General features: G+C 41.1%; 1 protein-coding gene across 1 annotated transcript in view; it reads left to right on the forward strand.

The window, feature by feature from the left end:
- Positions 1 to 3,145: 3,145 nt before the first annotated feature.
- CREBL2 (cAMP responsive element binding protein like 2) overlaps positions 3,146 to 25,294 on the forward strand; it is a 29,495-nt gene continuing 7,346 nt past the window's right edge. Inside the window, exon 1 of the mRNA XM_005890032.3 lies at positions 3,146 to 3,438. Within this exon, the coding sequence (XP_005890094.1) occupies positions 3,424 to 3,438 (15 nt within the window). The 5' untranslated portion in view covers positions 3,146 to 3,423. The remainder of the gene's footprint in view (positions 3,439 to 25,294) is intronic.

Raw genomic sequence — 25,294 nt, forward strand, 5'->3', positions numbered from 1 at the left:
ATGGAGATGATTCTGCTTTTCTATTTTTATTCTTCCTCAATTTGAAGTTGTCGGATAAAATAGAAGACACTTTCTCACAGACTTAGAGAAAGAACTTATGGTTACGGTGGGTGGGGACGGGGGGGATAGTTAGGGAGTTGGGGGTGGACATGTACACACCGCTTTATTTACAGTGGATAACAACAAAGACCTACTGTAGAACACAGGGAACTCTGCTCAATGTTATGTGGCAGCCTGGATGGGAGGGGAGTTTGGAAGAGAATGGACACATGTATATGTATGGCTGAGTCCCTTTGCTGTGCATCTGAAACTAGTTCACATCACTGTTAATCAGCTATACTCCAACACAAAAGAGTAAGTTAAAAAAAAAAAAAAAGACACCCAGTTGAGTCTGACTTTCAGATAAGCAAAGAATACTTTTTTAAAGTAAAAGTGTGTCTCAAATATTGCATGGTCATACTTATACTAAACAGGTATTTATCTGAAATTCAGATGTGAGTGTCCTATATATTTATTGCTAAATTTGGTAACTCTACCTCAATTTGAATATAGGAAAGACTTGGCAAAGCACTTAGTACGAGTCTGAAGAGAGAGTCAAAGGATTCTTCAGAACATTAATGAAGACACCATCTTTGTCAAGTTCTCAATGGCCTGCTGCTGCTGCTGCTAAGTCGCTTCAGTCGTGTCCGACTCTGTGCGACCCCATAGACGGCAGCCCACCAGGCTCCCCCGCCCCTGGGATTCTCCAGGCAAGAACACTGGAGTGGGTTGCCATTTCCTTCTCCAATGCATGAAAGTGAAAAGTGAAAGTGAAGTCCCTCAGTCATGTCCAACTCATCAGATCAGATCAGATTAGTCACTCAGTCGTATCCAACTCTTTGTGACCCCATGAATCGCAGCACGCCAGGCCTCCCTGTCCATCACCAACTCCCGGAGTTCACTCAGACTCACGTCCATTGAGTCAGTGATGCCATCCAGCCATCTCATCCTCTGTCGTCCCCTTCTCCTCCTGCCCCCAATCCCTCCCAGCATCAAGAGTCTTTTCCAATGAGTCAACTCTTCACATGAGGTGGCTAAAGTACTGGAGTTTCAGCTTCAGCATCATTCCTTCCAAAGAAATCCCAGGGCTGATCTCCTTCACAATGGACTGGTTGGATCTCCTTGCAGTCCAAGGGACTCTCAAGAGTCTTCTCCAACACCACAGTTCAAAAGCATCAATTCTTCGGCGCTCAGCCTTCTTCACAGTCCAACTCTCACATCCATACATGACCACAGGAAAAACCATAGCCTTGACTAGATGGACCTTTGTTGGCAAAGTAATGTCTCTGCTTTTGAATATGCTATCTAGGTTGGTCATAACTTTCCTTCCAAGGAGTAAGCGTCTTTTAATTTCATGGCTGCAGTCACCATCTGCAGTGATTTTGGAGCCCAGAAAAATAAAGTCTGACACTGTTTCCACTGTTTCCCCATCTATTTCCCATGAAGTGGTGGGACCGGATGCCATGATCTTCGTTTTCTGAACGTTGAGCAGCGACCCCATAAACTGCAGCCTACCAGGCTCCTCCATCCATGGGATTTTCCAGGCAAGAGTACTGGAGTGGGGTGCCATTGCCTTCTCCTCTCAATGGCCTAACACCGTTCAAAACAAGCCCACTGACTTTACTAAAAGTGGACAACGCCAAAACATTCTTATTTATTATTGAGATGAAATTCTCATATCATGATATTCACTTAAAGTATACAATTCAGTAGTTTTTAGTATAGTCAGAGTTGTGCTGCTGTTGCTGCTGCTAAGTTGCTTCAGTCGAGTCAGACTCTGTGCGACCCCATAGACGGCAGCCTACCAGGCTCCTCCATCCCTGGGATTTTCCAGGCAAGAATACTGGACTGGGTTGCCATTTCCTTCTCCAATGCATGAAAGTGAAAAGTGAAAGTGAAGTCTCTCAGTTGTGTCAGACTGTTCGCGACCCCATGGACTGCAGCCTACCAGGCTCCTCCATCTCTGGGATTTTCCAGGCAAGAATACTGGAGTGGGTTGCCATTTCCTTCTCCAATACCTGAAAGAGAAAAGTCAAAGTGAAGTCTCTCAGTCGTGTCAGACTGTTCTCGACCCCATGGACTGCAGCCTACCAGGCTCCTCCATCCATGGGAGTTTCCAGGCAAGAGTACTGGAATGGGTTGCCATTGCTTTCTCCGAGTTGTGCAGCTATCACTAACTCAATTTTAGAACAGTTTCACCACCTCAAAAGAAACCCAATACCCATCAATACGCCCCATTCCTGGTCCCCCACCCTCCACCTCCACTATATTTCCCAACCCCATCCACTATATTCCCCAACCCCATCCACTATATTCCCCAACCCCAGCCCCTGACAACCACTCACCAACTTTTTCTTTACCCATTCTGAACAGTTCATTTAAATGGAATCCACCATATGCGACCTTTTGTGTCCTGCATCTTTTACTCTTTAGTGTATTTTCAAGGCTCATCCACATTGCAGCAGGTATCAGAACCTCATTCATCATGAATAATATTCTTTTTTATATAAATACCAGGATGGGCCTATCAGTTCATCTACTGTTGAACATTTGGGTTGTTTCCATTCGTTGACTACTTTGAATAACGCTTCTAGGACAGAAGGGACAAACTGTAGTTTCCGGTGGAGTTTTTGGCCATATGGTCTAACACTGGGAGGAACTGTCAAATGGTTTCTAGAAGCATCTACGATTTCACATTCTTTGTTGTTTTTAGGGGGTGGGGTGGGGTGTTGTTTCTTAATTTTTAAAATAAACAATCTTCATGGTTTTCTCGGGATCCGTGAGGATTGCCTGCTCCCAGGGACCGTCCTTCAGGGTTGCCTCTGCTAGGTCCCAACGATCCCCTCCTAGTCCCCAGGCCGCTGGAAACCACCGACCCAAACATTTATGAGCGCGCACTGTGGGAAACCTAGCTTCAGCTCCGCCCCCTCGGCGCTCCTCGGCAGAAAAACGGACGCCGCCTGGCTGAGGCTCTGTGGACATTGTAGTTTCCTTTCCAGTCCACCGCGCAGAGACCGCGGGGAGGGAAACTACAATCCCCAGAATGCTACGGTGCTACGGCAGCCGAGCGGGCCAATCCGCGCGACGCGCTCCAGCCCACCCTCCGGTCTGGGCTGCTCTCCAGGGCGTCTGTAAACACAGCCAGAGCCTGTCATGGAGGGGGAGGAGGAGGCGGCGGCGGCAGCGAAGGGAGGCGTTCTGGGCCGCCTCCAGGGTCCGCTCTGCCATTCCTGAACTGGTCCCTCGTCCCCGTGACTGTGGCATCAGGGAACCGAACTGTTAGGCGAGAGGAGGCGGTCAGAACCATATCCCCTTCTTCCCCCGGGGCGGGGCCGGGCCGGACCAGGCCGGCTGAGCCGGGGGAGGGCCGGCCTGTCTGCCGAGATGGATGACAGTAAGGTAAGTCCTGGGGTTTGCACGCTCCCCTGCCGCCGCCGCCTGCTTGTCGCTAAGTGCCCGTCCCGCCGCTGAGCCTCAGCCCCGTCCACCCAGCACCCAATAGACGTCTGCCTTAGACACCCCTGCGACTCCAGCTATGACCCCAGGTACCCAGACAAGAATTGAGGGAACAGCGGGCTGCGTTCTTCCAACAAGGGCCCACTCCGGAAAAATCACACTCAGGGCAAGCTTGTTGGTCAGCTTTTCCAGGTGGTGCAGACCCTAGTGCTCCCGAGATAAGTGAAGAAGCTACTGTGCTTTTTCTTTTTGCCTTCCGTTGCCCCCAACCAGCCTTTTTCCACATCGGAGACCTAAACTAGGGCACCCTGAACCGGCCCTGTTCCCCTAGACTGTCCCCTTTTCTTCTCTCAGGCTCCTTTACTCAATGCCCCATTCATATAATCTGTTCACTCCCCCTCTGAGCTATTTTCCTGTGGTTGGTTGGAACACTCTGCTAATCTCCTGTTGCTATTCGTCCAAAGCCTGGAATCTAACCTCTAGAAAGCCTTCTTCAAGAAAAGAAGTGAATTCCTTCTTGTTAATCTATGCCCACTCCCTCTTCGCTTATGCTGGTCACTTATCCCTGCGACGTTAAGATAACAGACAATATTCATTATTGGTTAATTCATATAGTTTGTTTATAACCTTCCTGTCTTTACTCGTTAGTGTCATCTAGTTATGTGTCATGAAGATAGTGATGCCCAGTTAATTGATCATCAGCTTATTGATGTTTTAGAATGTTTAGAAAGTTCGCCTTTTTTTTCTTTAAGGCATCAGACCCTAGAATTTGCCAGTTTTCAAAGCAGATACTCCTTCCCTCTGCTTTACTTTCCACTGTCTCTGGCATGCTGCTTTTGAGAGCTTTTTCCTTCGTTTGGGTACCCTTTCCCCCTCCACTTAACCAGTAACACTTTGATGCTATTAAGTTTTTGTTTGACACATCCTCAGAGAGGCTGAAAAAAATCTCCATCTTCTCTGTGCTGCTTGTGTTACTCTCCATCATCTCCTCTTCCTATTCCCGTGGGAGGCTCTGAGAAAAGTGACAGCAGGGACAGCCCAGGGCACTGCTCTGGAAGTAGGACTCACCTCTAGGAACCTTTACTTGGAAAGGGGTAAAGCCCTCCTAATAGGAAGTGGGATTTCCAAGTCAGAAACAGGGAGTTCTAAAACTTTTCTAGAAAAATCAGAAGGTAATTTTCCATAACAGTCTTTGCTAGCTTGATCTTTCAGTGTTAATTTTGAAATTAAATCCGAATACTGTATCCACTGTCTTTCCTAGATACGGCTGGCTGGGAAAGGATGCCAAATTAACATAGTCTTTAGTCTCCGTGGTTGGAGACTCTCATGGTATATTCTACAGAATTTTTGGTTGTTTCTTTTTCAAACCTTTGAAATATTTAATAACTTTCTCAAAGTCTTCAGTAATCTCAAATAAATTCAAGAAAAAAAAAAAAACAGGATTTTGAGTTATTTTACCTGCCTATAAATCACATAGAACTTATTTCTAAAACAAGCAAGCTGTAGTGGAGGGTATGGTGTTACGGTTTTGCCTAAAAGAGTGAGGTTAAAATTTGCAAGTAGACTATTCATAACGATTCACAAGTAACCTCTTAGATGGTTCATAGGTAAGCAAAATGAATTGAGTTCTCATTCTTTACTAATTCATTGTTTTTGTGGCAGAAACCAGCAGTTTCTTTATTCTTTAATGATTTTGGAAAAGGAAATCCATTTCAGATGTATGTGGATGGATATTGCTTCTGTGAATATACTACTTTCACTTTGAATACATGTCGAAGCCATGGATGAGTAATATTTAAATGCCATGTACTGCAAGATTGGACTACTCTGTGAGGAGTCAGGCGGTATGAAACGGCCTTTTTAAAAGGCTCCCAATCCTGCCTTTCCCTGTGCTCTAATTGTTACAGTCCTGCGAAGTTGTATTGTTCTCCCAGTATATCCATCCAGGCTCACACACACAACACATTTTCCCTCCCATTATGTATGGGTGATGGAGTCTCAGGTTCTGAGGGAAGCTGCAGTAGGGAAGCCGAGGGTTGGGGCTTGGAAGTGTGGTTGTGCTGGTGAGAACATAAAAGATGACAGACCGACTGACAGAAAGGCCAGGGCAACAGGACGAGGACAGAGTGGGCAGGGTCAGCAGTCAGAGAGAAGCAGTGTTTGAATGAACAGGTCAGGAAATAGAATGACACTGTGACGACCTCTCTTTATAAAGATTCTGTATTCTGAGTTGTTTTCATCAGTGGTGATGAGTGAGTCTGCAAGAGCGCTGCATGTTCTGCTGTCTGGTTTCCTGGAGTCAGAGCAGGACAGATTGGAATGGCCGGTGCAGCTTTGCCTCCCAAGTGTCTAGCAATGTGCCTGGTACATTACATCATAGAGTACTGGTTCACAAAGACTAAGCTGGATTGGAACAGAGCGGCATTAAGGAGACTGCTCGAGGTGTAGCTGGGATTTATTAATATTCATCAATGTGCTCTGCTGAGCCAGAGTATACAGACTACAGCAAACGGGAAAAAGAACGCAAGAGACAGAGTGGGTATCTAAGACTGAGGGCTTGGGGAAGTGCTGAGTAGTAGATCTCAAATTCTGATTGAGCAGATCTCTACTTAACCTAGTTAGGAAGGAAAAAAAAAAATCTTGGTTGAGTTAACCTTTTTGAGCTTCTGTTTTATGTTAAATGGTCACTGCCTTTTCCCCAGGCTTTGTTGAGGATCAGAGATCATGCATAGGAAGCATCAAGTACAGAGTAAACACATACTAGGCACCCAGAAATGTTACCATTGTTACATTACCTGGCAGCGATGTCCTTGGTCTTCTGCACAGTGCAGCAGGCACCCGAGATGCTCACTGTAGTCATTATTAGGTGTGTGCTCTTTCGTGATATTTGCAGCTGTGTTTCCCCCATACTACCCTCCTTTCTTAGTGATGCTCCCAAATGGGACAGGAACAATGGAATGGGACGTGAAATGGCCCTTCCCTGTCAGATTGTGTGAGAATGGTAGTCTCTTGAGCCCACCTATGTGTCCTCCACTGGAGAAAAGTGTTTCTTTTTATGAAAGCCTTTTCTCCCTAACCTGCTGCATTCAATTATAAAGAAAATTGAAAGGAGTCATTTTCAGGGGCTTTGATCATAGAGAGTTCTTATTTCCAATTTTATATTTGACTTTCATGTTTATCAAATGAATGAATGAGTGACTTGAAATACCCTAGATAGCTGCGTTCCTGCCACAGACAAAGCTGATAAAAGATGACATTTCTGTATAGCCTAACTATAATATATAATGTATAATATATAATGCCCTATATGACATTTGCTGCTACTGCTGCTACTGCTAAGTCGCTTCAGTTGTGTCCGACTCTGTGAGACCCCATAGATGGCAGCCCACCAGGTCCACCGTCCCTGGGATTCTCCAGGCAAGAACACTGGAGCGGGTTGCCATTGCCTTCTCCAATGCGTGAAAGTGAAGTCGCTCAGTCGTGTCCGACCCTCAGCGACCCCATGGACTGCAGCCTACCAGGCTCCTCCGTCCATGGGATTTTCCAGGCAAGAGTACTGGAGTGGGGTGCCATTGTCTTCTCTGATATGATGTTTAGGGCATCAATTTCCACTTGAGGGACTGGTGAGAAAGTCCCTCTCTGGCCTCAGAATACTGATATGAGCTGCTGTTCTTCTGCATACTTCCTTTCCACCTGAGCTCCGCACAATTATCTTAAAATGCCTTATACCTTCCTTACCCCTTATGTCTTTGTTCCATTCAGTTGTTCTGAGTAGTGCTGGTTCTCACAAAAATTTTTACTTGGCCAAAAAATCTCTTTGACATTCCCAGAACTCAGTTGGTAAGGAATCTGCCTGCAATGCAGGAAACCCAGTTTCGATCCCTGGGTCAGCAAGGTACCCTGGAGACGTAAATGGCAACCTGCTCCAGTATTCTTGCCTGGAAAATCCCATGGATAGAGGAGACTGGTAGGCTGCAGTCCATGGGGTCACAAGAGTCAGATACGACGTAGTGAATAAACCAAACCAGAGCTGTCCTTTGGCCCCTAAAGTCCCTCCTCTTGGCCCCTTAGCCATCCTTTGCTACAGCTGGAACTGCCCTCTTTGGGCAGTGACAGAGCTCAGACACTTTCTACCTTTTCTGTCCTCCTGATCCATCCATGCTTTCAACAAGACCAAGGCAGAAGAGCCAGCTCCTTTGCCAAACTAGACAGCTTGTTAACATTTTAAATGTGCCCCCTTTTCCTGTCTAGGTCCCGTGTACATTGGGGTACCTCTGCAGATATCAGTTGAAATTGAAGTTTAAATAACCTTATTCAGAATGTTTTGTGCTTTAAGATTTTCACAAAAGTTTGTTCATTTATTCATTTCTCCATTCTTCATCAAACATTTGTTGGACACCTAATATGTACGAGACATTGTGCTAGACAGTAGAGATTCAGAGATGAGTAAGAGTTTATAATATTCTCAGGAACTGATGTTTCAGTGGACTAGATAAACATACAGAAAAATAACTACTGCGTGGTGAGGTGAGAAACGAGGGCAGTGACAGCAAAGTGCTTCGAGGGCACCAAGAATGGATGCCTGTCTGGGTCTGTCAGACATGGGTTCACACAGTAGGCATGAATCTGTCAGGAAGAATAGAAGTGCCCCAGAAAATGGGAAAGAGGGAACATCCTATACTAAAGCATATTGCACTGGAAAATAAGTATTTTGGTACAAGCTGGAGCAGGAGTTGGGAGATTTTCTGTAAAGGACCAGATAGTAAATATCTGTGGGCCATGTGATCTCTGTTGTAATTACTCAACTCTGCCATTGAAACGTGAAAGCAGCCATAGGCAGAACGTAATGAATGGGTGTGGCTGTATTCTGATAAAACTTTATTTCCCAAAACAGGCAGCTGGCTGACTTTAGTCGGCCAGGTGGGCTGAAGTTTGCTGATCCCTGAGCTGAGCATAAGGCACAAGTAGAGATGTGGGCAGAGACAAGGATGGAAAGATAACCAGGTGCCCGATCAGGATTTGCTTGGCAAGTTAAGCTAAGAAATTTGGGAAATCTGATTTCTACCACTTTCAAGCTATTATGATTTTGGACAGATTATTATTTTTTAAATTGAAGTATAGTTGATTTACAATAGTGCATTAGTTTCAGGTATACAGCAAAGCGATTCAGTTATATATATATTTTTCAGAGTATTTTCCATTATAGGTTATTATAAGATATTGCATATGGTTCCCTGTGCTATACAGTAAAGCCTTGTTGCTTATCTATTTTAATCTATCTGTAATGCAGGAGACCCCATTTCCATTACTAGGTCAAGAAGATCCACTGGAGAAGGAATAGGCTACCCACTCCAGTATTCCTGGGCTTCCCTGGTGGCTCAGATAGTAAAGAATCAGATGGCCCGCAATGTGGGAGACCTGGGTTTGATCCCTGGGTTGGGAAGATCCTCTGAAGGAAGGCATGGCAATGCGCTCTAGTATTCTTGCTTGGAGAATCCCCATGGACAGAGGAGCCTGGTAGGCTACAGTCCATGGGGTCACAGAGAGTTGGACATGACTGAACAACTAAACACAGTGTGTATCTATTAATCCCATAGTCCTAGTTTATCCCTACCCACCTCCCTTTTCCCTTTAGTAATCATAAATTTGTTTTCTGTCAGTGTGTCTTTTTTTTTTTTGTATATAGGCTAATTGGTATTATTTTTTAGATTCTACATTAAGTAATATAATACTTGTCTTTCTCTGACTTACTTCACTAAGTATAATATTCTCTAGGTCCATCCATGTTGCTGCAAATGGCAATATTTCATTTTTTATAACTAATATTCCATTTTATATATACATATTATATATATATATATATAACACACACATATATTCATTATACACACATACACACACACACACACACACACTATATCTTCTTAAACCAATAGTCTGCTGAGGGGCACTTGAGTTATGTCCATGTCTTGGTTATGGACTTTCATAGTGCTGCTATGATCATTGGGATGCATGTATCTTTTTGAGTTAGAGTTTTCTTCTTTTCTGAATATATACCCAGGAATGGGGTTGCCGGATCATATGGTAGCTCTACTTTTGTTTTTAAGGAACCACCATAGTATTTTCCATAGTAACTGTACCAATTTACCTTCCCACCAACAGTGTCAGAGGGTTCCCTTTTTTCCTACACCCTCTCCAGTATTTGTTACTTGTAGACTTTTTGATGATAGCCATTCTGCCAGGTGTGAGGTAAGCACCTCATTGTGGTTTTGATTTGCATTGCTCTAACAATAAGCAACGTTGAGCATCTTTTCATGTGCCTGTTGGCTATCTGTGTGTCCTTTAGGTCTTCAGCCCATTTATTGTTTACCTTTTGATACTGAGTTATGTGAACTGTTCCTATGTTTTGGATAGTAACCCCTTGTCATTTGCATTGTTAATAAGTATTATCTACCATTCTCAAGGTTGTCTTTTTTTTTTTTTTTTTGGTTTCCTTTGCTGTGCAAAAGCTCTAAAGTTTGATTAGTGCCATTTGTTTATTTTTGCTTTTATTTTGGGACACTTTTGCCTTGGGAGACTGATCAATGAAAATATTGCTATGATTTATGTTGAACAGATTATCAGAACTGTATTTCATTACCTATAAAATAGATGGGTTAACTTTATTGAGTTAGTGTAAGAGTTAAGAATGAAATGTTACATGTATTAGAAAAAAAAAAACATAGTGCATAAGGGGTTCAAAATAAATGCTTGTTCTGTGTGACTCCTCCTCACCAGCTTGGTTACACTGCTCACAAGAAAGACCTGAGCTGAAGACGATGCTGGAGACTGTTAGAATATAGGTGTATGCAGCATGCATAAAATCCTTGAAGGATGAAGAAGGTGGACAGGAGAGAGAGCTAGAGACAGAACCCTGGCAGACTATAAAATGATCAGAAGAGGTGGAGGAATAGGATTCAACAAACTGAAAAGAAGAGGTTAGTGATATAGGAGATCCACACACACACACACACAAAAAGGATTAGTATTCCATCTAAAGGAAGTAGGGAAAAAGTATCCACTGAATTTCAAAAATAGGAGGTGGTTTGTGAACCTAGCAAGAGAAGCTTCAACAGAGTGATGGCGCCGAAGCCGAAATGTAGTGGTTGAGGGAAAGTGGGTGGGAAGGAAGCAAAGAGAGTTGAATACAGTGTGCAGGCCGACTCAGATAAACTGTAGGTTCACTTACAGACTATTGCAGTAAAGCGAATACCACAATACAGCAAGCCTCGTAAATTTTTTTGTTTCCCAATGAGTATAAAAGTTATGTCTACACTAGACGGTAGTCTGTGTAGTATAACAGTATAATGTTATTAAAGTATGCTATTAAAGTATGCTATTTAAGTATGCTAGTAGTAGTATGACAGTATGTTATTAAAGTATGCTATTTAAGTATACAATAGCATGATCTCTTTAAAAAAAAAAAAGTACATCATTGCTAAAAAATGCTAACCATCATCTGACAATGCCGAGTTGCCATAAACCTTCAATTTGTAAAAAAAAAAAAAAAAAACGCAGTAAAGTGAAGCACAATGAAATGAGATATGTCTGCAGACCACTGTTACTGAGTCAGTCTATAATAGTTTTGGGGATTGCTAAAATATATGTATAATTGTATTACATTTAGCTTCAAACAGTTAACAGCAAGGGGAGGGGAGGATTAAGGGTTAGGTGAGGAGAGGCAGGGGTGAACACTCAGTCAGAAATGCCTGCTTTATCTTGTTTCTCCTCTCTTGACTAGAAAACCTGGCAGAGAGGTTAGCAGCAGGAAGATGGGATTAGACTTTCTCTCTTTCGGAAGAGCTGGTAAATAAAAGAGAAAAAGCCTGAACAACAGCTGTGAAGGAAGTTAAAGGAGCCTTAACCCCAAATGAAAGTGTAGCTGCTTGTTTTTTTTCTTTAAAGTGGTAAAGCGCAGTGTCTGGCCACAGTCATATGTGTCTTATTTTTCTTTAATTGATGGCAGATAAGGTTTCACTTTATGTTTTCAAAAGAAAAGTGAAACAGGCTTTCCTGCTATTTTCCTTCTTAGCTGGGGTTGATGCTACCACTTCATGTAAATACAGTAGTTCTTGTACACTTAACAACTTGAAACTTTGATGAGTTGCCTTAAGAATTAGAGCATTAGGATGGAAATAAGTGCAAGAGGGGTGGTAAAATAATAAGAGTTATTGATTGGTTTTTCAGATTTTATATCCCTTATGAGAGAGGTTTCGTTTTCTTTTTTCTCTTTTTTTAAAAAAAATTTACAACTTTTATAAGCTGGTGGTAGTGGTGGTCATAGTAATACCAATTTAAAATAAATTGCGAAATATTGTTAATTTTTCTTTGCATTTATTCATTCAGTCGTCAGTCTTTGAATAAATGTCTGTCTCTGGGCCAGATGCAGTAGCACAGCTTCTGTGCCCGAGGTGCTCACATCGCCTGAAGGCAACAGAACTTAAATCTGTGAGGCCACTCTAACATACAGTTCAGTGTGATATTGACTGTATGTTCTAGAAATATGGAGAAGAAAAGTAACATGTGGACAGAAGTGACTGTCAGCAAGAGCTTTGCAGAATGAGGGCCAGGGCTGACTGTAACCAAAGAAAGCTTAGTATTTGCTGGTTTGGATGGTGGGATGGTGGTGGGCGGTGTGAAGAGCGAACATTTAGAGAATTGGTGAGGACAAGTAGGAATTCAGGGGGCAGGGTGAGGTCCCTAAGGACACTGGCATGACTTGCTGGGGTAAATGAAAGAGAAAAATGGCTTGGTGAGTGGGAGCCTGGATGTAGCATGTTGAAGAATGGCCTCTAGAAAGATATATCCACGTGCTAGCCCCTGGAACCTGTGGATATCACCTTATATGGATAAAGAGGGAATACTAGATGGCCCCAAATGTGATTTAGGTAAGGATTTGAGAGGATGAGTGTACCTTGGATTCTCTGAATGAGCTGTAAATCCAGTGATAAATGTCCTCCTAAGAGTGAGGCCAAGGGAGATTTGAGAAACAGATGTGGAGGCAATGTGACCTCAGAGGCAGTGATTGGACTGATGTGGCCACAGATGAAGGAATGCTCATGGCCACCAGCGGCTCCTGCAAGCGGCAAAGGATGACTTCTCCCCTAGAGCCTCTAGAGGGAGTGCAGTCCTGCCAAGAACAGAGAGAATACATGTCTGTTGTTTTCAGCCACCAAGTTTGTGGTAATTGTTACAGCAGCCACAAGAAACTGGATTTGGTGACCTAGTAAGCAGAGCTGAGCCAGAGGTCTCTTCTTGAGCTGCAAAGAGACACAGCCTCAGTTCAGTTCAGTCTCTCAGTCGTGTCCAACTCTTTGTGACCCCATGAACAGCAGCACTCCAGGCCTTCCTGTCCATCACCAACTGCCGGAGTCCACCTAAACCCACGTCCATTGAGTCGGTGATGTTATCTAACCATCTCATCCTGTCGTCCCCTTCTCCTCCTGCCTTCAATCTTTCCCAGCATCAGGGTCTCTTCAGATGAGTCAGCTCTTTGCATCAGGTGGCCAAAATATTGGAGTTTTAGGTTCACATCAGTCCTTCCAATGAACACCCAGGACTGATTTACTTTAGGATGGACTGGTTGGATCTCCTTGCAGTCCAAGGGACTCTCAAGAGTCTTCTCCAACACCACAGTTTAAAAGCATCAATTCTTCGGCGCTCAGATTTCTTTATAGTCCAACTCTCACATCCATACATTACTACTGGAAAAACTATAGCCTTGACTAGATGGATTTTTGTTGACAAAGTAATGTCTCTGCTTTTTAATATGCTGTCTAGGTTGGTCATAACTTTCCTTCCAAGGAGTAAGCGTCTTTTAATTTCATGGCTGCAGTCACCATCTGCAGTGATTTTGGAGCCCCCAAAAATAAAGTCTGACACTGTTTCCACTGTTTCCCCATCTAATTGCCATGAAGTGATGGGACCGGATGCCATGATCTTAATTTTTCTGAATGTTGAGCTTTAAGCCAACTTTTTCGCTCTCCTCTTTTACTTTCATCAAGAGGCTCTTTAGTTCCTCTTCACTTTCTGCCATAAGGGTGGTGTCATCTGCATACCCGAGGTTATTGATATTTCTCCCAGCAGTCTTGATTCCAGCTGTGCTTCTTCCAGCCCAGTGTTTCTCATGATGTACTCTGCTGCTGCTGCTGCTGCTAAGTCGCTTCAGTCGTGTCTGACTCTGTGAGACCCCATAGACGGCAGCCCACTAGGCTCCCCCGTCCCTGGGATTCTCCAGGCAAGAACACTGGAGCGGGTTGCCATTTCCTTCTCCAATGCATGAAAGTGAAAAGTGAAAGTGAAATCGCTCAGTGGTGTCCGACTCTTATCGACCCCATGGACTGCAGCCTACCAGGCTCCTCCGTCCATGGGATTTTCCAGGGAAGAGTACTGGAGTGGGGTGCCATTGCCTTCTCCAATGTACTCTGCATATAAGTTAAATAAGCAGAGTGACAATATACAGCCTTGATGTACTCCTTTTCCTATTTGGGACCAGTCTGTTGTTCCATGTCCAGTTCTAACTGTTGCTTCCTGACCTGCATACAGGTTTCTCAAGAGGCAGGTCAGGTGGTCTGGTATTCCCATCTCTTTCAGAATTTTCCACAGTTTATTGTGATCCACACAGTCAAAGGCTTTGGTATAGTCAATAAAGCAGAAATAGATGTTTTTCTGGAACACTTGCTTTTTCGATGATCCAGCAGATGTTGGCAATTTGATCTCTGATTCCTTTGCCTTTTCTAAAACCAGCTTGAACATCAGGAAGTTCACAGTTCACGTATTGCTGAAGCCTGGCTTGGAGAATTTTGAGCATTACTTTACTAGCGTGTGAGATGAGTGCAATTGTGCAGTAGTTTGAGCATTCTTTGGCATTGCCTTTCTTTGGGATTGGAATGAAAACTGACCTTTTCCAGTCCTGTGGCCACTGCTGAGTTTTCCAAATTTGCTGACATATTGAGTGCAGCACTTTCACAGCATCATCTTTCAGGATTTGAAATCGCTCAACTGGAATTCCATCACCTCCACTAGCTTTGTTCGTAGTGATACTTCCTAAGGCCCACTTGACTTCGCATTCCAGGATGTCTGGCTCTAGGTGAGTGATCACACCATCATGATTATTTGGGTCGTGAATATCTAGGGGCCCTTAAAGTTTATTCATTTCTGTAATGATTAGGTATTACTTTTTCACAATAAAGAAAAACACACTAAAGTTATTTTAATAAGTGGAAAAGAAAAGTTAATTTGGATGTTCTTTGTAAGATAGATTAACCAAGGAAGTTAAGGACAGACATGGAGACATGGAAGAGAGACCTGCCAGGAACCTGTGGTAATAGTCTGTAAGTAGGGTAGTGATGTAGGAGGAATAGAAAAGAAGAACTAAATCAGGGATTTTGTAAAGGAGTAAATTGGCATGACTTCAGTGAGTGGGCATGGAGAGTTGAGGGAAATTTCAAAGAAGCATAAAGTGAAAACATTTGTTACTTAATCTCCTCACCACTCCCCCCATCAAGTGACTAGTGAGTTGGAGTAAATGAATCTAGTCATTAAATGAGTGACTATTTAGCATTAATATAGCAGTGCATATAAAGCATCTGTCAGTTTTAGTCTCTTCAGGGAATTACGTGTTCAGGTTAATGAGTCCTACCTGGGAATCTAGAAGGGAAATAGTCATGCTTGATGATAGTCATCTTGTGACAAGCTGCTATGATGCTAATCAGGGGACTTGGGTTCTAGGCTTTGCTCTGATGTTGAAAATCTTTGAACTAAAATTAGGTCATCCATGCGATGGAACAAGATAGAAAGCCCAGAAATAAACCCATGCACCTATGGGTACCTTATTTTTGACAAAGGAGGCAAGAATATACAATGGGGCAAAGACAGCCTCTTCAATAAATGGTGCTGGGAAAACTGGACTGCTACATGTTTAGAGCACTTCCTAACACCACACCGAAAGATAAACTCAAAATGGATTAAAGACCTAAATGTAAGACCAGAAACTATAGAACTCTTAGAAGAAAACAGGCAGAACACTAGATGACATAAACCAAAGCAAGATCCTCTATGACCCACCTCCTAGAGTAATGGAAATAAAAACAAAAGTAAACAAGTGGGACCTGATTAAACTTAAAAGCTTTTCCACAGCAAAGGAAACTATAGGCAAGGTGAAAGGACAACCCTCAGAGTGGGAGAAAATAATAGCAAATGAAACAACTGACAACGGATTGATTTCCAAAATATACAAGCAGCTCTTACAACTCAATACCAGAAAAACAAACAACCCAATCAAAAAGTGGGGAAAAGACCTAACAGACGTTTCTCCAAAGAAGACATACAGATGGCTAACGAACACATGAAAAGATGCTCAACATTGCTCATTATTAGAAAAACGCAAATCAAAACTACAATGAGATATCACCTCACACTGGTCAGAATGGCCATCATCAAAAAGTCTACAAACAATAAATGCTGGAGAGGGTGTGGAGAAAAGGGAACGCTCTTGCCCTGTTGGTGGGAACGTAAATTGATACAGCCACTATGAAAGACAGTATGGAGATTCCTTAAAAAACTAGGAATAAAACTACCATATGACCCAGCAATCCTACTCCTAGGCATATACCCTGAGGAAATCAAAATTGAAAAAGACACGTGTACCCATTGTTCACTGAAGCACTGTTTACGATAGCTAGAACACGGAAGCAACCTAGATGTCCATCGACAGATGAATGGATAAAGGAGTTGTGGTACATATACACAAGGGAACATTACTCAGCCATAAAAGGGAACACCTTTGAGTCAGTTCTAATGAGGTGGATGAACTTAGAACCTATCATACAGAGTAAGTGAGTCAGAAAGAGAAAGTTAAATATTGTATTCTAATGCATATATATGGAATCTAGAAAAGTGGTACTGAAGAATTTACTTACAGGGCAGCAGTGGAGAAGCAGACATAGAGAACAGACTTACAGACACGGAGAGAGGGGAGGAGAGGGTGAGATGTGTGGAAAGAGTAACATGGAAACTTACATTACCATGTGTAATACAGATAGCCAACGGGAATTTGCTGTGTGGCTCAGGAACTCAACAGGGGCTCTGTATCAACCTAGAGGGGTGGGATGGGGAGGGAGATGGTAGGGAAGTTCAAAGGGAGGGGATATATGTATACCTATGGCTGATCAGGTTGAGGTTTGACAGAAAACAAAGTTCTGTAAAGCAATTATCCTTCAATAAAAAATAAAAACATTGGGTCATCCATGAAATAGATCACCGTGTGTGTTGTGTGTGTGCCTGCATGCGCTCACACGTGCACGCATGCATGTGCATCTCCTTACCAGCAGCATCTCTGTGTATTCTGATATCTTGCCCTTTATAATGTTATTATATGTCTGCTGCATTTCACAAGTCAAAATACATTAAAGGTAAGGACCCTATCTTCTTGTATTAACATTTCTAGAGTTTGACAGTGTTTGGGGCAAAGTGAGCGTTCAATAAATGGTTGTTGAATAAAGAAATGAATTTTCCCCACCTTACCTGAAAAAGGTGAGGATAACAGTTTTCCCCTCCAGTGGTGTGAAATAATGTGAGCTGCCATGTGGAGGGTTAGGGTTAGGGCTTGTCGGCAGAGAGAATGAGTGCTGTCTCCCTGCACACCCTGAGTTGGCTCTGAATTTGTTTTTGTTGTTTGTTCTGAAAACACTGAAAGTAAAATGATACAAAAATCTTTGGAATAGGACTTCCTCTGGACACTGGAGTCTTCCTTTTTTGAAGAAGCCCCTGAAGGACTTGCACCTAAATCATGCCTCCTCTTTCCACGGAAATTAAACCCACTGACTGGGGAGCCGGTCGGAGAAGGCAGTGGCACCCCACTCCAGTACTCTTGCCTGGAAAATCCCATGGACGGAGGAGCCCAGTAGGCTACGGTCCATGGCGTCGCTAGGAGTCGGACACGACTGAGTGACTCCACTTTCACTTTTCATTTTCATGCATTGGAGAAGGAAATGGCAACCCACTCCAGTGTTCTTGCCTGGAGAATCCCAGGGACGGGGAAGCCTGGTGGGCTGCTGTCTCTGGGGTCTCACAGAGTCAGACACGACTGAAGTGACTTAGTAGCAGCAACAGCAGCAGCAGCATGCTCAAACCTTCCACCCCCGTCATGTTTTTTTCCTCCTCATCTGCTTGTGTCTCTGTGGCACCTTCATTTTTCCTTTGCTGCTGTTTTCTGTTCTCTAAGGTTCATGTCATTTTTAAAAATAGTCCATACTATAAAATTCATCCTTTACAAATATACAATTTTGTGATTTTTTTTTTAGTGTATTTATTCAGAGTTTGCAGTGATCACCACTGTCTATTGATAATTCTAGAACATTTTCATCACCCCCAAAAGAATCCCTTATAAATAAACTGAGGTATATCCATATAATGGAGGAAGTTACTCATATTATTTAGTGATTAAAAAGAAGCACATTATTAAGCTCCAAAAAGGTGTGAAGGAACTTAAATGCATATTGCTAAGTGAAAGAAGCCAGTTTGAATAAGGTTACATACTACATACTGTACGACTCCACTACATGACATTCTGGAAAAGGCGAAGCTATAGAGATAGTAATAAAGGTCAGTGCTTGCCAAGGTTTCAGGGTGAGGGGGGAGGAATAGGTAGAGTGCAGGAGGTTTTCGGGCAGTGGAAATACTCTGTATGATACTGCAGTGGCAGATGGGTTTGTCAGAACCCACAGAATTATACAACAGAGAGTAAACTCTCAAGTAAACTATGGTCTTTACTTATTAATACCAACATGAGGCTCATCAGTTGTAACAAATGTACCATGCTAATGCAGGATGTTAATAGAGGAGACTGTGTGGGCAGAGAGAGAGGATATATGGAACTCTCTGTACTTTCTGCTGAATTTTCTTGTAAACCTAAAACAGATCTTAAAAACAATCTATTCATTTAAAAAACAAACAACAAGCCCTTTAGCAGTCACTCCCTATTCTCTCCCTCCCCTTCTCAGCCCTAAGCAACCACTGATATGCTTTCTGTTGCTATACATTGCCTGCTCTAGACAGTCTGTATAAATGGAATCATACACCCTTTTGTATTTCCACTTCTTTCTCTTGGCATGTTTTCAAGGTTCAGTCATGTTTTACCGTGGTATCAGCACTTCATTCCCTTGTATGGCTGAACAATGTTCCACTGTTTGGATCCACCATATTTTGTTACCCATTCATCAACCTTTGCACATTTGGTTGGTTTCCATTTTTTACCCATCATGAATAATGAATGGTGCCCTGAACATCTGTGTACAATTTCTTATGTGGATGTATGTTTTCATTTCTTTTGGAGATAAAACAAGACATAGAATTTCTGAGTCATATGGTAATTCTGTGTTTAATATTTTGGAGGAACTGGCAAACTGTTTTCCAAAGTGGCCGCCATTTTCCATTCCCATCAACCATGTATGAAGCTTCCATTCCTCCACATCTGTACCAATACTTGTTCTGGGCTGTCTTTTTGATTACACAGCAGCAGCAGCCGTCCTAGTGGGTTTAAAGAGGTATCTCATGATTTTGATTCACATTTCCCCTATTGGCATATGTCTTTGGAGAACTGTCTGTTCAAATATTCTGCCCACATTCTAATTGGATTATTTATCTTTTTATTGTTGAGTGTGAGTGTTATATTCTGGGTATGTCTCTTATGTGATTTACAGTTCTTTTCCATTGATCTCTATGTCCTTGTGCCAGTACCACACTATCTTTATTCCTATTGCTTTCTAATAAGTTTTGAAATCAGAAAGTGGGAGTCCTCTGCCTTTGTTCTTTTAAAAGATTGCCTTGGCTATTTTGGGTCCATTGTATTTCCATATGAATTTTAGGATTATCTTGTCAATTTATGCAAAAAGTCATCTGGAATTTTGATAGAAATTGTGTTGAATCTGTAGCTCAGTTTGGGGAGTACTCATCTTAACAGTATTAAGTCTACCAACCCATTAACAGGGAATGTCTTTTTATTATATCTTATTTAATTTCTTACAGTGATTTTTGTGGTTTTCAGTATACAAGTCTTGCAGTTCTTTCATTAAATTTATTCCTAAATATTTTATTATTTTTGATACTATTCTAAATGGAATGTTTCCATAATTTCATTTTCAGCTTGTTCATTGTGTATAGAAACACAACTGATATTTTTATCTTGATCTTGTATCTTGCAACTTTGTTCAACTCATGAGTTCTAATAGTTTTTTTGCAGATTCCTTAGAATTTTCTGTATATAAGATCATATCATCCTCAAATAGAAATTTTCCTTTATAATCTGAATGCCTTCTTTCTTTTTCTTGATTGCTGTGGCTAGAACCTCCAACACAATGTTGAATAGACATGACTGGAGAGGACAGAATCCTTGTTTTGTTTCTGATCTTTGGAGAAAGATTTCAGTCTTTCACCTCTACATGATGTTGGCTGTGGGTGTTTGTTTCATAGATGCTCTTTACCAGGTTGAAGTTCCCTTCTATTCCTAGTTTTTTGAAGGTTTGCTTTTTTAAATAATATAAGGGTGTTGTATTTGTCAAGTGCTTTTACTGAGTCTGTTGAGATGAACATGTAATTTTTGTCTTTTCTCCTATTGATATGGTATATTACACTAATTGATTTTTGGTTGTTAAACCAACCTTTATTCCTGGGATAAATCATCCAGTTATGGTATATAATCCTCTTTATATGCTGTTAGATTTAGTTTGCTAGTATTTTATTGAAGATTTTTCCATCTATATTCTTAAGACATGTTGGTCTGTAGTTTTCTTATATCTTGGTTTTTTGTTATCAGGCTAATTTTGGCTCATTGAATGAACTTGCTATGTTCTTTCCTCTTGTTTTTTTGGAAGGGTTTGTGAAGAATTAGTGTTAATTCTTTAAAATGCTTGGTTAATTTACCAATGAAGTCACCTGGACCTGGACTTTTCTTTATGGGAAATTTTTTGATTACTCTTTCAGTCTCTTTATTTGTCATAAGTCTTTTTAGATTTTTTTATTCCTTCTTGAGTCACTCTTGCTACTTTGTATCTTTCTAGAAATTTGTCCATTTCAACTAGGTTATCTGGTTTTTTGGCATACAATTTTTCATAGTCTTCTCTTGTAATCATTTTTACTTTGGTAAAGGTAATAGTGATGTCTTTTCTTTCAGTTTTGAGTTTAGGGTTTTGAACATTTTCTCTTGTTCGATCAGTCTAGCTAAAGGTTTGTCAATTTTGTTGGTCTTTTTGAAGCACCAACTTTTGGTTTTGATTGTTTTTTCATTCTCTGTTTTATTTATATCTACTCTGATTTTATTATTTCTTTCCATCAACTTGTTTTCAGTTTAATTTGCTCTTTTTTTCTAGTTTCTTAGGGTAAAAAGTTAGGTTATTGCCTTTAAAATCTTTCTTAATTTAGGTGTTTGTAGCTACTTCTGAGCACTGCTTTAGCTGTATCTTATAAGTTTTGGTATGTTGTATTTTCCTGTTCATTCATCTCAAAGTATTTTTCTGATTTCCCTTGTGATCTCTTCTATGACTCATTGGTTACTTAGGAATGTCTTCTGTGGGTTTTTTAAAATTTTTATTTATTTTTTAATATATTTTTTTGGCTGCGTGGCATGTGGGATGTTAGTTCCCTGATCAGGGATCAGACCTGCACGCCCTGCATTGTAAATGTGAAGTCTTAACCACTGGACGGCCAGGGAAGTCTGTCTTTTGTGTTTTATCTGTCATATTTATTAAACATTTATTGTGAACTCATTGTGAAACCCTAGGTGGTAAAGAATGCTCAGTGGTAAAGAATCCGCCTGCCAATGCAGGCAACACAAGAGATGTGGGTTCAGTCTCTGAGCCAGGAAGATCCCCTGGAGAAGGGAATGGCAACCCACTCCAGTATCCTTGCCTGGAAAATTCCATGGACAGAGGAGCCTGGCGGTACAGTCTGTGAGGTTGCAAAGAGTCAGACATGACTGAGCGCATGCAACACGCAACTGAAATCTAACATCCCTAATATCCTGCCTTTGTTAAATAAGTTTGCTGTGCAGAGCAAGAAAAAGCATTGGCTAGCAGGTTGCTTTTCTTAATGCTGGGTGTTAGGGACACAGGCCTTGTGAGTGTTTCCCCTAGGACCTTCTGTCCTGAGCTAACAAATATGTCTTGGGGAGGAAAAGGAGGTAAAATGGATGGTGGATAAAGTACACTGTTTTAAAAACAGCTGTTTAAACTTTTATGTGGTCCTGTGTTAGTAGAAGTAAAATTAGAACAGAAAAAAAAGTTAAATTGGAGAGTTATTTTAATAGTTTTCTTTGGAGTCGGTGTTGTGCACAAATTAGTACTTTTATTTAGCCACATTAATGTGCTTCCTCAGAGAATGAGAGTGTGTGGTTGCCTTTGAATTTATGAAAATTTTAAGAAGCATTGATAAGAATAACTTTTGTTTCAGACATATTTAAGGAATTCGTGGGGTTGATTTCAGTTTTAGTTCCTGGTTCCTCATTTCTAATTAACTTCCCTTATCCATCCCCCAAGGTTTATGGCGTATGAAATACGTAAAGTTCAGTTGTTAAGGCAACTATTATACTAACCTGCGTTTGTATGATGATAATCCCCTCCTTTTTTAAACAAAGTGCTTTCATACATTATTTTACTTAAGATTTACAATAATCCTGTGATGTGCTTGACTCTCTTGAAAACTGGTACATTAATCAGATTTTAGCTGGCACCAAAAGCCAAAATTTCAGTTTATTACTGACTGAGGAAAAATTAAGCTAGAGAAGTGGTGGTTATGTGGTCTTAAATGTAATTTTACAGATGATGTAAAGTACAGGAACCCTGGGTTTATTTACTCTGCCTTTCTAATTTAAAAAAAAAAAGGAAATAGTTGCAATTTAAATATTTTACTTCTGTGAAAACTAAACAAAGGGTTATACCTTTTGTTTGATTTTTATGACTACACTAAGTTTGTGTAAAAAAAATCAGTGAAGTTTGTGCAGTACACTATGTCCTTCTGACTTCTCAAAGGCGCCATTCCTGAATTCCATTCCTGAATTAATTAATTAAAAACAGCAATATATGAAGATACTGGTTTGTAATGGTGTGTGATTGATGACTCATTTTACTATATAAAGAATAGATGTGATTACCATTTATTTCACTAAGGACATGGGTTTAGGCTATAAATATATTGCTTTTTGGGAGAAGGCAATGGCGACCTACTCCAGTACTCTTGCCTAGAAAATCCCATGGATGGAGGAGCCTGGTGGGCTGCAGTCCATGGGGCCGCTAAGAGTTGGACACAACTGAGCAAATTCACGTTCACTTTTCACTTTAATGCACTGGAGAAGGAAATGGCAACCCACTCCAGTGTTCTTGCCTGGAGAATCCCAGGGACGGGGGAGTCTGGTGGGCTGCCGTCTCTGAGGTCGCACAGAGTTGGACACAACTGAAGTAACTTAGCAGCATATTGCTTTTTAAAAACTATCAATAGCAAATATACTTTGTTTTAATGAAGGGTGATTTCAAAATACTTTATTAAAATTGCACAGTTGATAAGCATAATTTAAAATTTAGCCCATAGTAATACTTGGATCAACTAGTTACCCAGCAATTGCTAATTGTATACTTAACTGTGAAGAAAAGTTCCCAGGCGTGTATATTATTATACTGAAATTTAAAAAACGTGATGATACAGAATAGGAAAGCTTTAAAAGACCAGTTTTTGAAAAGTTCAAACTAATTTGGGAGTAGCACTGAAGCAGTTAGCTTTGAAGATGGTGGTAGAAAGGAAAGATTTTTTTTCCAAGAGCCTCGGAGTATTCAGTCTCATTTCAGAGCCACTCTATAAAATGCTGGATGCAATGGTTAGCTGTCATATTGTGACACAGGATTTGGTAAATGTAGCTGACTCACATATGAAATTTGGTTTTCCTGATCTAACCATGATACTAAGCAATGATCTGATCTTTACAAGGTACTGGGCATTGTTGGTGTATAGTATTAATGGTGATTTCAAGCATACAAACAAATCAGAGTTTTAATATCCAAATGAAGATTGATCCTTTAAGTTTTGTTACCTAGTTAAGACTTCTACATTTAGTTCAATGATTTGCCAGTGTTTGAGTTTTTCATCTTCTCTTTTAAAATTGCCTTTAAAGCGTCTGCCTGCAATTGCGGGAGACCTGGTTTCGATCCCTGGGTCGGGAAGATCCCCTGGAGAAGGCAGTGGCAACCCACTCCAGTATTCTTGCCTGGAGAATCCCATGGATGGAGGAGCCTGGTGGGCTACAGTGCATGGGGTCGCAAAGAGTTGGACACAACTGAGCGACTTAACTTTAACTTTTAAAGCCTCAGTAATATCCCTTTCAGTATACTGAAGTTGTAACATTTTTATTCTTTGAAGGTAATCTTCAGAAAGAACTAGACATCATTTGTAACCTCATTGGATAAACAAAGTGGACAATCAGATTGCTTGGGAATTTAAAGAATAATGTATTACTTGAAAGTAATATGGTGTATTGTGTTGTGGCCTATAAGAAACTGGCTCCAAAAGCAGCTTTCAAGAAAGGTTATTCATTGGAGTAAATGTACCCCTTTCAAAGTGACTCCTTTAAAGGAAATTCATTTGATGTATAAGTTCAGGTTCATGTATTTTAAAATTCATTACCTTTATCTCATAGTTATATCTTGTGTAAGAACTTGGGGAAACTCCAAAGCTAAACAATGAAGAAGATTAGATTACTTTGCCAGTCACCAAAAAACCATGCCTGTGCAGGTAACTGAACAGCAGGGGTATTGAGAGGATGTCTGTGACACCAGTGGGAGCAGGCAGAATCTCCTGAGACAGTCCCAGGGTTATAATTATAGACTTCTAATGGCAGGAGAGAATTATCCCGAAAATGTCAGGGTCTTCCCGTGTGTTCCTTTGGGCTCAACAAATTTGAAGAGGGAATTGAGAGCCAAATTGCTTAGGATACGTACTTATTTATATATACACCCAATTTTAAATAGAAATTTTATATTTTTCTAATTATAAATACTGAAAATAATTAAAAATACAGATGAGAAAGAAGCTTTTTCTAATCACACCTATTGGAAAAGTCCTCACTGACCTTTGGTTAAGATCCTTTCTTCTACGTGTTGTTTTGTGAGATTGAGATCATACTGAACTTACACTTTTCAATACTGATTTTTATTTACTTATGACTTTCTTAATAAAAATAATTTGTGAACAAAATGTGTAATGGCAGTTTCTTGTTATCCAGCTGCTTATGGTTCATAAAGTGTACTATGAGTGTGTGCTTGGTTGCTCAGTCGTGTCCGACTCTTTGCAACCCCATGGACTATAGCCTGCCAGGCTCCTCTGTCCATGGGAATTCTTCAGGCAAGAATACTGAAGTGGGTTGCCTTGCCCTCCTCCAGGGGATCGTCCAAACCCAGAGATCGAACCCACATCTCCCACATTGCTGGTGGATTCTTTACTGTCTGTGCCACCAGAGAAACCCAAAGTTTACTATAAAGCTATGTAAAGTTTATTATGAAAAAAGTTTAGTAGAAATAATGAACACTTACACTGTTTCTTCCCTATTCTTGGTGTGAAAAGTATCAGAAAAAAATATGAAGCAAAGAATCATAAGGCATTTGATGGGATCGTGCTTTCTTAGTTCCGTGGGCTCTATTTATTTGTAAATGTTTTCCTTGCTAATATGCAGCCACAGTCACTTTCCTAGACTCAGAACTAAGGAAAAAAAATGACGACTACT

The sequence above is a fragment of the Bos mutus genome, chromosome 5, assembly GCF_027580195.1.
Source record: "Bos mutus isolate GX-2022 chromosome 5, NWIPB_WYAK_1.1, whole genome shotgun sequence".
NCBI lineage: Eukaryota > Metazoa > Chordata > Mammalia > Artiodactyla > Bovidae > Bos > Bos mutus.